The following is a 14,492-nucleotide window of genomic DNA, read 5'->3' on the forward strand; positions in this document are numbered from 1 at the left end:
CATGGATCAGAGACACAGAGTTAGAGTGGCATCCACCTGGCTGCTGTCATCTAAAGGAAAGACAGCCTCCAAACCTGGCCACGTACCCATCCCATCTTCCAACTAACTCCATCCTAGAAGACAATAAACAGGATCTACACCCGCTGAAACATCGGCAGCCTCATCTATACAGCGAGTTCCAGGACATCTAGGACTACATAAAGAAACTGTCTTAAAAAGGGAAAAACAAAAATGATGAATAAAGTTTGTTCCTAACCATGGGGGAAGGGGAGATGTGCTTTCAACACTCATCCTCACAGGAAAAAAATTTTAAAAAATTATAATGAAAGCACAAACTTATGAAACTCAAAAACAAGCTGAGTGAAAGAAGCCTTGCAGAAAAGGCTACAAACTCTAGGAAACACAAACCAATAACTTCTGCAGCTAGGAAAGAAAAAAGGTGGAAATAGAGGTAGAACCAAAAGCCCAACACCTTATCTTCCACAAGTTCTAGAATTTTCCTGGGACAGAGTGGAAACATTTAGGAAGACTTGGAAAAAAAAAAAAACTTACAGAACCCAGGTATGGTATGATACATATTTAGTCCCAGCACAGGCAGATCTCTGAATTCTAAGCCACCCAGTGCTCTATAGCGAGACAAAAGAGAAAGAGAAAGAAAGAGAGAGAGAGAGAAATCTTACTGAGATTTCATAAGGCCCTAAGAAAACCTGAGTTCTTAGGAACAGACATAAAGTACACAAAGGTAAGCAGTGCTCTTCATCAACAACAGGCATGTTAGGTGACAAAGGTATATGGGCTTGATTCAAAGAACTAAGGGAGAGGGTTTAGAAAGTGTTATCTAATCAACCAGCTTTCAAGAAGAAACCCAAAAGAAACTTCACACAAAAGGACTACAACTCAAGAGAGTATCTGAATCATGTGAGATGCACAGCAGCATAATTTTACACTTCCAAGAACTGTAAGAAAGATAAGATTTTATCCATAAGCTATAGGCAGAAGAATAAATGCAGGCTGACTTTAAGATCTAAAATACTTACATGATTTCAACAAAGGACATCAAGGAGGAAAGGAGTAGGAAGTGAAGGCAGCACATCAGGGAAAGGAAAGAGGGCAAGACTGAGCAGCTGGAGACAAGAACAGAAAAGGGACGCTTTAAAACAAAACAAAACATGCAGTGGTAGTGCATGGCTGTAATCCTAGCACTTAGGAGGCAAAGGCAGGGGGATCATTGCAAGTTCAAGACCAGTACGGTTACATATCAATTTCCAGGCCAGGTAGGACTTCATGAGACCCTGTGTCAAAAATATAAAAATAAAAGCAGCCCCAGAAGAGAAAAGGAGCATAAGATTTCTCAAATAACTAGATACAGGGAATAAGTCTACTGTTTGGGGGTGGGGGTAGTTTTAGACATCCAACCTAGGGCCTCAGAGACTGTAATGTGTACACCCCACCACTTATGTACACCCCCACCCTAGGCAAGCAAGGGCTATATAGAAAAACCGTCAGGAAAAAAACCAAGAACTGGAAAGATGAGTCAGTGGCTGGAGAACCTGCTGTACAAGAGGAGAACTTGAATTAGTATCCCAGCACTCAGGTAAAAAGCTGGTTGTTCCCCCATCACTGTGGAGGGTGGAAACAGGAGGATGGCTGAGGCTTGCTGCCCTCCAGCCTAGGATCAGGTCCAGTGAAAGATTGCTTCAAAAGAAAAAAGCAAGGACTGTAGAACAAGATACTCATTGTCTTCCTCTGGTCTTCACACATGCAAAGGCATACACATATGCACATGCGTTTGCATGCACGCACACACACAGCAAGAGAAAGATATAAATGAAAATACTGGACATAAAGCTACAGCAGTGATCAATAAATAAAATGAAATCTTGGAAAAGCCACTGAAACAGACCAAGACCAAAAAGAAGATTTGAGGATATGCATTTTGCATGCCTATTAGCCCACTCCCATTTTTGAGATTATCTTTCTCAACAAACTGTTTCTATTTCTACTGACTTTAAAACAAAAACAAAAACAGGGGGCTGGAGAGATGGCTCAGAGGTTAAGAGCACTAGCTGCTCTTCCAGAGGTCCCGAGTTCAATTCCCAGCAAGTACATGGTGGTTCACAACAATCTATAATGAGATCTACTGCCCTCTTTCTGGCTTGCAGGTGTGTGTGCAGACTGAACACTGCACAAATAAATAAATAAATAAATAAATAAATAAATAAATAAATAAGTACATAAGTACATAAGTAAATAAGTAAATAAGTAAATAAATAAATGTGTGTTTAAAAGAACAACAACAGCAACAATTAACTGGGCTGGGAATAGAGAGCTCAGCGCTAAGTGCTTGCCCAACATGCATGAGGCTCCAAGTTCGATTTTCAGCACTAGGGTGTGAAGGGGGAACAGTCTAGTAACTAGCAGTTTCATGTGTGTGGTTGTGTGTACACATGGGGCCAGGAAGCAGCAAGCGTTTTCCTCAATCATTTCTCACCTTATTGTTTGAATTTCTCACTAAACCTAGAACTAAAAAATCTGCATATGCTGGCAGACCCAGGAATCCTCTTGTCTCCACCTCTCCAATCTTGGGCCTGCATCATGCTATTAAGTGGGTGCTAGGGATACAAATCAGGTTCTTACCTCTGCACAGCAACCACCTTACAACTGAGCTATCTATCTTTTCTCTACAAATTCACTAATTTACAAAGTCAAAGATAAAACAGTTCATAAGGAGAGATCTTTAAATTAAGTATCTTTGTAACCAAAGTTTAAAAGGGACACAAGATTAACTAGGGAAAAAAGAGGGGAAAAAAAAAGTGGCTCAGATGGGCACAGTAGCACAGGCCTGTAATCCCATCACTCAGGCAGGCAGAGGCAAGTGACTCACTGTGAGTTTGAGGCCAGGCTGGTCTACAAAGCAAGTCCAAGACAGCCAGGGTTACACAGAGAAATCCTGTCTATTTAAAAAAAAAAAAAAAAAGTTCAAGGGACAGAAGCTGACTCCATGGGTAAAGTGCTTACTGTAAAAACATTAAGACGTAAAACAGAAGCCTTAATCCCTGGCACAAACGGAAGGAGCTAAGCACATCAGCACCCACTTGTAATCCCAGCATTCCTAAAGACAAGTGGGAAATGGACACAAGAGAATTCCCGGAAATCTATGGGCAAGCCAGCAAACAAAGGGAACTTGTCTCAAGCAAAATGGAACCACACTCAAGATTGTCCTCCGACCTCCATTCCCATGCCATGCCCCCCCCATAACTATACACATATAAGACTCTTTAAGTAGTTCAAAATGAGGTAAGAAAAAAAAATATATGAGAGTCAAAAACACTAAAAAATCTTTATCACTGAGGGGCAGTTGGCCATTTTGGTTTCCAACAAATATAGGGACACTTCTAACACAACAGTTCCACTCTGCCAACACCAATGTTCCTTAAAAGCCAATAAACCCCTTTTCTAAATTAGCATTGCCAAGCTACAAAAGGCTTTGTTTTCTAGACTAATGAAATTTAAGGGCATCTCACGATTGACAAAGTCCAAAAACTCGCAAGTCCCAAAGACTTCCCTCATATGCTACAGCATACAAAAAGCGTCACCTTCAAAGAGCTTGTCCTCCATAAAACCAAGGGGGGCCCATAACCCCAGTGTTCTCATACTTCCCATATGCCTGTATGCTCTATTTTACATACACTGCCAAAGCAGTGTTTTACTGTATGTCACTGTAGCTCAATAAAAATCTTTAAAGTTTCACTAAGCCTATCTTTCCATCTGGAAATTTAAAGGAGGGTGAGATGTCTCAGTGAATAAAGACTGTTATGCTCTGCAAGCAGGAGTCTCTAGAATCTACATTTAAAACAAACAAACAAACTCAGCATAGTTATGCACCCATGTAACCTCAATTTAGGGAATGGAGACCTGTGGATCCCAAGAATTTATTGGCTAGCCACCCTTACTGATAGGATGAGCTTTCTGTTAGTAAGGACCCTGATTCACACAATAGCACAGCAAGAGGAAGACACCTTAGGTCCAGCTCAGGACTGTGTATACACTTAGATGTGTGTATGCTCTCTCATGTTCTCTCAAAAACCCCTACCTCACTGGATAATGAGACCTAAATAAAATACCTGGGGCACAGTGTTTAACAACCACTTGTAGCTAGCTATGTAACTATCATTAGCATCTTGCTGCCATCTTTTTTTTTTTTTTTTTTTTTTTTACCTATTTAAAGCAATGCTAAAATTGCTAAGTATTTGCCAGGCAAAAAGTTATCACCAACCAAGTTACATCTTCACCCTCTATGTCTTTTTCTTTTCTTTTTTTTTTTTTTTTTTTATTTTTATTTTTTTTTTTTTATTTTTTTTTATTTTGAGAAAGACTGTCCTATCCTGGAGTAGTCTTGAATTCACTATGTGGCCAAAAATGACTTCAGCTTCTTATCCTCCTGCCTCAACCTCCTTGATGTTGGGATTATAAGCAGGAGCCAACACATGTGGTTTATGTAACACTGGAGATCAAACTCAGGAATCCCTGCATGCTAGAGAAGCACTCTACTATTAGCTACAGCCCAGCCTTCATAATTTATTTTCTTTTTAAATTTTATTTACTCTCATGTGCTGCAGCATGTATGTGTGTCGCAGAACAATTTTTCAGGAGTCAGTTCTCTCCTTCCACTTTGAGATAGGGACTGTTTCTGCTTCTGACTGCCTCTCCTGTCTCTGCCTCCCTTCTCACTGTAGAAAGGCTGGGGGATTACAGACAGGTTCTGGGGACCCAACTGGGTAGTCAGGTTTTGGACAGCACTGTCCTCTGAACCAGTCGTAATTTCCTTAAGTTCAGCTGTATCACTTGTAAAAGAGTATCACAACTGGGCTTGTTGACTACTACTACAGGACAAGGATAGGGAGGCTCACTGGACCACCCTTACCTGAGTGCCCAGCCAGTCATCTGTGTGCAATGCTGCCCTAACTGCAGATGGCCAGTGAGATGGCAGGTAAAGGCACTTGACACTAAGCCTCACTGTTGGGGTAATCTTTTTGTACACTGTGTGAAGGCGTGTCTGTCCTCCCTCACCTGCCTACGGTACCTTCTGACTGGTTTAATAAAGAGCTGACTGCTAAGCAGGGGATAAGCAGAACTTCCAACTAGAGACAGGAACTATGCGAAGAATTTAGAGGAGCAAGACCCGGCAGACACAGAGGAAGTCAGATGTACCAAAACTGAGGAAAGGTAACAGGCCACATGGTAAACATGAACCAGTCAGGATAGACAGGGTTAATTAAGTCATACAAGCTAGCTGGGAACAAGCCTAAGCTATACGGCCCAAACTTAAATAAATAATAACAGGTCTCTGTGTCATTTTTCAGAAGCTGGCAGGTCTGAGACAGTCCGGCAATACCTGACAACCTGAATTCAATCCCTGGGGCCCACAAAGTGGGAGGAGAGAGAACCAACTCCTGCAACTTGTCCTCCTAGTTGGATACATGCACCACAGCCTGTGTGTGCCCAGGAGTTCACCATCTCCGCTGAAACACATCATTAGGAGTTTAGTGATGGGGAGTCAGCACTGAGGGAGTTCAGTTTCAGCTGGGGGAGATACAAGAGTTTCAGACATGGATGGTGTGATAGTTACGCCACAATGCAAATATTTTGCCTACTTAACCCCCAGGGGAAAAGAAGAAGGTAGTGAAAACCACATTACTGTTATTTTTATTTCAGATTTATTATTTCACATGAGTATTTTGCTTGAATGTATGTATGTGCACCTCATGTGTCTGTTGCCCTCAGAAGTCCAAAGAAGGCAGATCCTCTGGGACTGTAGTTACAGGCAGTTGTGAGAAACCATGTGGTTGCTGGGACTCCAACCCAGACCCTCTCCAAAAGCAACAAACGCTCCTGACGGCTGAGCCAGATCTCCAGGCCAAATCAACAGAATTTTTAAGATACTTTTACATTCCTTATGCATGCTCCTCATCTCTCTTCTAATTCACAAGTCTGGAAACACACTGCTCATAACACATGTGGTAGAACATTACTATAAACCAGGATCACAGTCACAAAACAAATCAGCTCCTACTAGTTTCAACTGCCCTTAGAAAAGTAGTGTAGGAATGGCACGGTGGCACACACCTTTCATCCCAGCACTCAGCAAGCAGAGGCAGGAAGATCTCAGTGACTTCGAAGTAAGCTGTTCTACATAGTGAGCTCCAGGACAGCCGGGGCTATAGAGAGAGATCCTGTCTCCAAGAAAGGAAAAAAGTAATAATAAAACAAGGGTTTCTAACCTCAGCTGGCTTTTCCAATAGAGACAAAGAATTATTTAGTTATCAGTGGATTCTCTCAGAGCTATGACTAAAGTATACTCTTGGAAGGGTTCAGCAGCCAACAAGCTGCATTCTTCATCTAGCAGGGCATCCTTGGGTAGTACAGAAGATCAAATGGATGTAAGAACAACCAATACTTTGTTTGAATCCTGGAACGGTGGTCTTGTTTGTAATCTTAGCACTCAGAAAGCTGAGGTGGGAGAATCATGAGTTCAAGACCAGCCTGAGCTGCAACTGACACCATCTCCCTAACAATAACCAAAAATAAAAATAAAAAAATTTGTTTCTTCAGCACATTCCTTGTCTGAAATATAGTCTTCTATGATCTGTCATACAATCAGAGGAAGCAAAGAAAAGGAATATGACCAATATCAGACACCCTATTAGAAAAATAGGTCGATCAGAAGCTCGCAGGATAGTTCAGTGGGTACAAATGCCTGCTTCCAAACCAGATCATCTGAGCTCAATCCCCATGACTCACCAAGGAGGAGATAACCGATTCCCACAGATTGTTCCCTGAAATTCCCATATGTGCCCTCACATATACACAAATGCAAACACAACAAAATAGGTAAATATACAAATAAATAAATTCCCGTGGTTTGTTTAAACTTGAAAGAGAGAAAGAAAAAGTAAGGGATGTAGCTCATTGTGTAGTATGCTTGCCTAACTTGCAGAAAGCCCTGGGTTCAACCCCCAGCACCAGAGAAAACAGATGTGGGGACAAAACTCTGTATTCTCAGTCTTCCGGAGGTAAAGAGGATCGGCTTGGGAACGAAACACAGTCTAAAAAAGTAAAAACCTTAACCAACTTAGTGCCTTCAAGAAAGTTGAGAGCACTTTATATTAACACACCCAAAAGTTTTTCAGAATTTTCTCGAATTGCCTGGATCTGAAGGACATTTGTTTATAAAGCAGCTTTTCTGTTGGTTTATGTATTTTTTGGAAACAGGGTTTCCCTTCATAGCCCTGACTGTCCTGGCACTCTATAGATCAGGCTGGCCTTCAAGCACAGGGATCCACCTTCCTCTACCTCCCAAGTGCTCAGATATTTTAAAAGCATGGGCCACCACACCTGGCTAATGCAGCATCTTCAACGACTCTTCAGATACCCCTCCCTCTCTGTTTTTTTGTTTTGGTTTCAGAGACAGGATTTCTCTGTGTAACAACCCTGGCTGTCCTGGCACTTGCTTTGTAGAGCAGGCTGGCTTTCAAACACAGGGATCCACCTGCCTCTGCTAGAATTAAAGGGGTGTGCCACCACCACTGGCAAGATTCTTTTTGTTTTGAGTCAGGACTTCTCTGTGTAGCCTTGACTGTCCTGGAACTCACTCTGTAGACCAGGCTGGCCTCGAACTCAGAGATCTGCCTGCCTCTGCCTCTGAGTGCTGGGCCACCACCTAACATCTCCAATTCTTATTCCAACTACTGAATTAGGCCCAGGAATCTGTATTCTAACTCTCCACACCATTCATTTATGTTAGAATGTGTGAGCGCAAACTAAAGTTCATATATGCACATGGGTGTAGCTCCTCAGATACCTTCTACTTCTTGAGCCAGTGTATCTTGTTGGCCTGGAACTTTGGCAAGTAGGCTAGGCTAACTAGCCAGTGAACTTCGAGGGATCTGTCTGCATCTCCCACATGGCTATCACTGTATTACAGGCACCTGCCACTGTAACCACCTTTTTTAAGCTGGGTTCTGGTGATTTGAACTTCTGAAGCAAGCAATTTACTAACCAAGCCATTCCCTAACCCTGTAATTTTTACATTCAGTACTTGGTAGTCACAACTTTTCCTCTCAAGACAGCCTTGAATACAAAGAAACTCCTGTTTGTGTTTAGACTAAAGCAATGAAAAAAAAAAACAACAAAAAAAAAACAAACAGTAAGACAAACAATTCCGTAAAACAATAGCGAGGCAAAAGCACAAAGGCTGAAATTCCTAAACTGCATTTCCATCCCACCAGAGTAGCCACTTGTCACTGGGCACCATTTTTCTGGTCAGTGAAACAGACTACCACCGCATACCTCACAGGCGCTCTGAAGGCTGAACTGTGCTGGACCCACATATAACTAATCCAAGACAACACTGCAATTTCGTGACTACTGGCCACAAACAGCCCTCTACATCTGGCTAGTGGACAGATAAACCTCCAATACTGGCACTCATGTCAGATAATGTAATATACACCCATGAAAGAACTAATGCTTTTGTGTTGCTTAAAAATCAGGTACTTAGAAGCCAGTACTGGTGGTGCATGACTTTAATCCCAGCACTTGGGGAGGCAGGGGCAGGTGGATCTCTGAGTTCGAGGCCAGCATGGTCTACAGAGTGAGTCCAAGACAGCCAAGGCTACACAGAGAAACCCTGCCTAAAACAAAACAAAAACTAAATAAACAGAAATTAAAAACAAAAACCAAACAAAAAACCCAAGTGCTTGGACTAGAGATATTAATATATACTATATATATATATAATATATAAAGTTCAGACATAGAACATTTACTTAGCATGTACAAAGCCCTGTGTTCAAACCAACTACTGGAAGAAAGAAAAAAAAGCCTACCAGGAGACTGGTAGTGGCACAACTGTGATCCCAGCACTAAGGAGGCTGAAGCAGGACAACTGCCCTCAGCATGAAGCAAACTAGGCTATACAGCAATTCTGGTATTGAATAAAAAACAAGTAGGCACACCAAGGTTCGTGAGAAGGTTCAGCAAGTAACTACCCTCAAGCCTGACAACCAGAGTTCCATCCCCAGGACTAGGGAAAAGTCCTGGGGATTGCCCTGACCCTTACCTGAAGGCGTGCGATAGAGAAATGTAAGAAAAATTTAAATCAAGTAAACAACTCTATCACAGGAAAAGCTTGAAATTTTGTTTTTTTGTTTGTTTGTTTGTTTGTTTTTTAAGGGCAGGGTCTTAAACTTCAAATCCTTCTGCCCCCACCTCCCAAGGGGCTGGTAATACCAAATCTCTTGCAAGTTGATTAAACACAAAACGCCCAAACTTTCCATGGCAAACAACGCCTTTCAATCAAGGCGTTTTATGATAACCCATAAAAGCAACAGGGTGGTTGGGCTAGGCACAGACGATCCCACACAGACCGCACACATCAAGCCACTTTGCACAACACTCACAGCCTACATTAAGCATTTACTTTCCTCAGATTGTAATCCAACAATCAACCCTTCACCACATGCAAAACCCAGCTTTGCTGTAAAGTTCTTACAGTAGCAGGCCAACTGGCACTTTCAACAGTAGTAATGGCCGCTAGACAACAGCCCTTCAGGCCTTAAAAGGGGAGAAAACACACAAAGAGAAAAAAAAGTAACTCCCTAGGCCAAAGTGAGGAAGAGGTCGACTCCACTCCAAAGAAAAGGCCTTAATGCCCAGAATGCTAGGGTGGAAACCGGAATTCTCGTGGACAAGCGGAAGGAAAATGGGGGAAACCTCTGGGTGCGAGATGACCTGAATTCTCTCAGAAAGAAAAGCGAGCGAGGCTCAGAGTCGAATTTTAGGCCCCGGCGCTTCAGGGGGGACATCTACCAGTAACCTCGAAATCGCCAAGAAAAGGCTTGATCTGTGACCACGGTTGGGGACTCAGGGGCCTGGAAGAGGAGACGCCTTCTCGAGAACAGAAAAAGAGGGGTTCTCGGGAAAAGAACGGCCCAGGAGGCGGGCAGGGAGGAAGTGGCGGGGAGCCCACGCGCGGGAACCGCTCGCGACGAACAACGACGGCCGCGCCGGGGCACTTACGCGGCCGCCTCTTCCGGAGGCCCTCGCCGCGCGGGCGGGCGGCCGAGGCGGAGCCGCCGAGGGAGCCCGGCCGCTCCCGTCTCACGCCCTCCTCCGCCCCGGACCCCGGCGGCGCCGCGCTACTCGCCCGGCGCCTGAGCGGCTCCCGCCTCCGCGCTTCGGGGTCCGCAGACGTCGACTCGCCGGCCGCGGCTGAGGTGGCGGCAGCCTTGCCCTGGCGCTCCATAGGCGCGCCGAGCCGGCCCGCTCCCATCCGCAGCAGCCGCAGCTGCCGCCCGAGCCAGGCCCCCAGCGCCGCCTTGCCGCCTCCGCGCAGCCCGCTGAGCGCAGGCGCACGGGGATGCCGCCTCTTCCGTTGCGCCAACGTGCAGCGAACCAATCCGAGATGGCTAGGGGCGGGCGCTAGGGCTGTCGTCCAATCGACTCCCTGACTCGAGCCGAAGGGACCGCGCCGCCACCCAATGACAGGCATCCAGGACGGCTGAGCGGAGCAGGCTGGGCCTGGCCTGCTTGGGAGCGAATGGCGGCGGGGTCCAGGGGACTCGGATGAGGAGCGCCTCCTTTCGAGCATCCACGGGAGGGATGGCCAGTCCCCTTCCCTTCTCGCTAGAAGTCGCCCGGGAGATCACCTAGTCTCCCCTCGCTGCGGGCTGCTCAGGAACCGCGCCTCCCCCCGCCCTGCCGAGCCCCTTGTAGCCAGTGTTAGCGGTGCTGGCCGCGACTAACCTTAGCCTTTGTCCCTGCGTCTGGTTCTACAGCTGCTGTAGGGGCCGCACAACCGTCCGCACTGTACATGGAAACCATCTTTTCTCTTCCTTTGTGTTTGGGCTAAGACCCTTCATTCCCTGTACCAGAAGGAATGAAAAGACTGGGGTTGGTCTCCATGGCAACTGGCGGGAGGAGGTGGATTCTAAATCCTTCACCTACCTCCTGTCTGAAGGAGGCGTTGTGAAGGCCTCGAAGTTGGGTTGGTTTTTTTGTTTGTTTGTTTTTTGTTTTTAATGTGTTTGAGTATTTTTTTTTTTCTGCACGTATGTCTTTGCAGCAGGAGCGTGCCTGATGCTCGCCGAAGGATGCGACATGGATCCAAGAAAACAAACCCTGCCCCTCTTCGAGAACAGCAAGTGCTCTTAATCGCCGAACCGTAGCTCCAGCCCCCAGGGTTGGCTTTTTGCAGAAGACAGGGATCTCCTTTTTTGTGGTATGTTGGAAAACAGAAAAATAAATAAATAAATTGGCAACTGGATTTCTTTTTAATTGTCACTTTTAACAGCCCTAAGTTCCTCTCATATGCCAGGGGTCTTTCCCAATATCCTGCACAGTCAAAGGCTGCCCTGACTCTGGATATCCCACTCATCTGTACGCATAAGATAATCCCTCAGTCCCTCAGTTTTAAGTGACTGAGGCTTTCTCACTATTTCCCAAGTTCCTTTCCTGGAAGGCCATAATGTCCCCTGAATTGATAGCCCTTTTAGCTTATCTTCACTCCATCATTAACAGTACCAGGCTGAGCTTTTGTGTCTGCTGCATAATACTCCTATAGTCACTCCAATCTAGTGCTCCACAATGTAGCATTAACTCTGGAGACCTTATTTCTTAATGTGAAATCCCAGCTCCTGCAGGAAACCACCCTGTCTTGTTCTAACAAGAACCAAGGATACCCATAGCAGAGCTGGACAGACCAATCAACAATTAGGAGCGCTGGCTGCCCTTCAGAAGACCAGGATTTAATTCCCAGCCCCCCTCGTGGCTCACAACCTCTAGCTTCAGGAGACCTTACTCTCTGTCTCTGGGGGCCCCCTGGAGTACCAGGCACTCACATGCTCATAGTGAGATGCATCCTGCCAAATACATGCTGTCTCTGTCCCTTGTGTAACAACTATACCAACCCACAGCACTGAGCTAGGGCCTGAGAAGAGTTCCTTCTAGACTTATGGCTGAAATCTCCAGACATCATTGGAATTCTGAATTATGTACAGTCAATAGACAGATGAGACAAAGTGGGAGCCATTGAAGTCATACTGCTGAACATAGCATGCCCCCTTCCACATTTGGGCTTATCCAGCTAGTGTTCGCTGGATCTACAGGCCTAAAGGGCTTGCTCTAAGAATTGCAGCTCTGAAGGGAAGGGTTTCCTGGCAGTCTCCCATCGTCCAATAAACATCATACAGTAGATTTATCGGGAGGGAAAAACCCAGGTGGGTGGCTGCCTCTTCTCCAGTGAGAAACATCAGGAAACTGAACAGGCACAGGCATTATATAGGTTTTCTTGAGAGAGGGGGAACTTCCTAGGGTAGAGTTTTCCAGGGTGAGAATTGGTGGAATTTCAGGTCCTGAGCTTGGGGGAGCTCAGAGATGGGTAGGGTTTTTTTTCTTGTAGGGTGGGCCTAGCTACTCTCCTGCCTCAGGGCTGGGAATGACTGTTAACAGCATTAGAAGATGAGTGGGCCCTTAGGGAGGTCTGGGACAGAGCCTGGCCACTTGCCTGCCTTGAGGGTTTACAAAGTTTACAAAGTGAGTCTAAGCTGGGAAAGCTTTCCCTGCCACAGGAGTTGGTGGTGAATAGCCAATACTGCCCCCTTTTTTGTTTACTATTGATAAAAATTGGGTCAGAAAGTGGGGCAACATTATCATTAGACTACTTCCTGCTGATTAGGGGCATTCAGTTCCTTGGGCAAGTTTGATCTTTACCCAACAGGATATAATCAGGTGTTGTAGGCCTCTGCCTTCATAGCTCTAAGGGCGAGGAATCCTGCAGTAACTGATTAAAAGTCTGGTTAGAAATCTTTTGAATCTGTTGAAGAAATGTAGACAAGTTTATGAGGCAAGTACTAGTTAATCAATTAGTAGGATTCTCCATCTTTTGATGGAGAAGGGTGGTTAAGAAGGTAGTATCCAATTCTGTACTGGACTGTCATGATCCACTGGCCAGTGGCATCTAGCTGTTTCTTAGATATTTTTAAAAGATCTGTCTGGAGCTGTCGTATCTTGGTTAGCAGAGAAGCAACATTCCTTCTCAAGGAAGAGACAAAGACCACCTCTCTCTGCTGTGGCCAGTGAGTCTGTTTGTCCTTGGAGGGTCAGGATGGTCTGAGCAACCCATTGGAGATCCTGGATAAACAGAGGAAAACCACAGTAAATAGCTAGGGAAGTAGTCAGTCCTGCCACTCAGGTGCAGCAATTCTGCCATTATTGCTTCTGAAACTTGTTTACCTAAACTTCTGAACGTCTACCCTGGCCAAATGCTGCTTGCAATGGGGTCTCAACCTGAGAGGGGTCTGGGACCTCTTCCGTTTGCACTCTTACAATCTTTATGGGGTTGGGACATTCTACACAACGACAAGCTCCTGGATCTCAGTGTAGCAGACTGGGCTGTTACCTGCGTGCTGGGTTAGTGCAGGACCATGAATTTCCATCTTGATTTGTCCTCCTAGGGTTTACATTGTTCCCAGGTTGTAGTTAAGCATCACAGTAAGTTATTTAAAGGAGCCGGCCTGCTCCATCACAGTCACCAATGCCAAGGCAGCACATGGACAGGAGGGAGGTGGGGTGGGGGAACTAGGTGGCTTCTTCCCTCTACCTGCTCTAACCAATGGTCTTCCCTCGCCTACTCAGTAAGGAATCTCCCTCTGGCTCCTGGAGCCTGCTACACCTCTGGGCCTCACCACGTGAGCAACTCTTTAGTTATTAAAACACTAGTTCTCCCTCTGTTGGAACCCTCCCCATTTCATTCCTTCTCTCCCTAGAGCTGCCTGCTAAGCCCTGCAGCTTTCTTAAGCCCTTCTGGATCTCTGCAACCTTGTCTTTCAGCTCTGTCCTGAAAGTCTCATAGCTTGTCTAGGCCCTCCTGGGCTTCTTTGTCTCTGAGCTCTCACCTGGAGCCTATAGAAGGAACTCCCTCCAACAGAGTTCCTTGTGACCCTTTCTTTCTTCCTCTACGCTCTCAGATTTTATTAAAGCCTCACTCTGTTACTACCAACAGCTCGGCCTCAGTACAGTTCAAATAGCCCAAACTGGAATGATTTTCCATGATGGCAACTTCTGTCACTGCACAAATGATTTTTAAAAAATCCTTTATATTTAGTTAACAACCCGTGGCACCCCCAGTGAGAGATGGGGCTCACTGGTAAACCTCACTAGAGTACTCATCACAGCTGCCCGTCAGGCATAATCACTATACAGAAGGTACACATCCCCCTTCCTCAAGCCCTAGGTATAGACAGCGCAGGAGTGGTCCAAAGCTCCTCACATCCCTTATATCGCCCCTTTTTTTTTTTTATGATATTGGTGCCACATACCATTTCTTGTTTCAGACCTTAACCTCTGCATATCAGCTATTCCATAATGCTTCACCCGACCACTTTGGAAAATGTCAGTTGTGCGTCCCTTGTGTGTCAAACTCACAACCACCA

The 14,492-nt window shown here is 45.3% G+C and overlaps 1 protein-coding gene and 1 long non-coding RNA gene across 4 annotated transcripts in view; one reads left to right on the forward strand and one right to left on the reverse strand.

Moving 5' to 3' along the window:
• Pank2 (pantothenate kinase 2) overlaps window positions 1–10,411 on the reverse strand; it is a 32,109-nt gene extending 21,698 nt beyond the window's left edge. The window contains exon 1 of one of the 3 annotated variants that reach the window (XM_060372231.1): window positions 10,081–10,411. In XM_060372231.1, the coding sequence (XP_060228214.1) occupies window positions 10,081–10,333 (253 nt within the window). In that variant the 5' untranslated portion in view covers window positions 10,334–10,411. The remainder of the gene's footprint in view (window positions 1–10,080) is intronic. The other 2 variants (XM_021655134.2, XM_021655135.2) reach the window with 2 other exon arrangements.
• Window positions 10,412–10,543: 132 nt separating this feature from the next.
• LOC132649094 (uncharacterized) lies at window positions 10,544–11,326 on the forward strand. Its single transcript, XR_009587529.1, has 2 exons — window positions 10,544–10,953; window positions 11,126–11,326. It is a non-coding gene; the product is annotated as an uncharacterized LOC132649094 (long non-coding RNA).
• Window positions 11,327–14,492: the final 3,166 nt, after the last annotated feature.

The sequence above is a fragment of the Meriones unguiculatus genome, chromosome 18 (assembly GCF_030254825.1).
Source record: "Meriones unguiculatus strain TT.TT164.6M chromosome 18, Bangor_MerUng_6.1, whole genome shotgun sequence".
Classification (NCBI taxonomy): Eukaryota; Metazoa; Chordata; class Mammalia; order Rodentia; family Muridae; genus Meriones; species Meriones unguiculatus.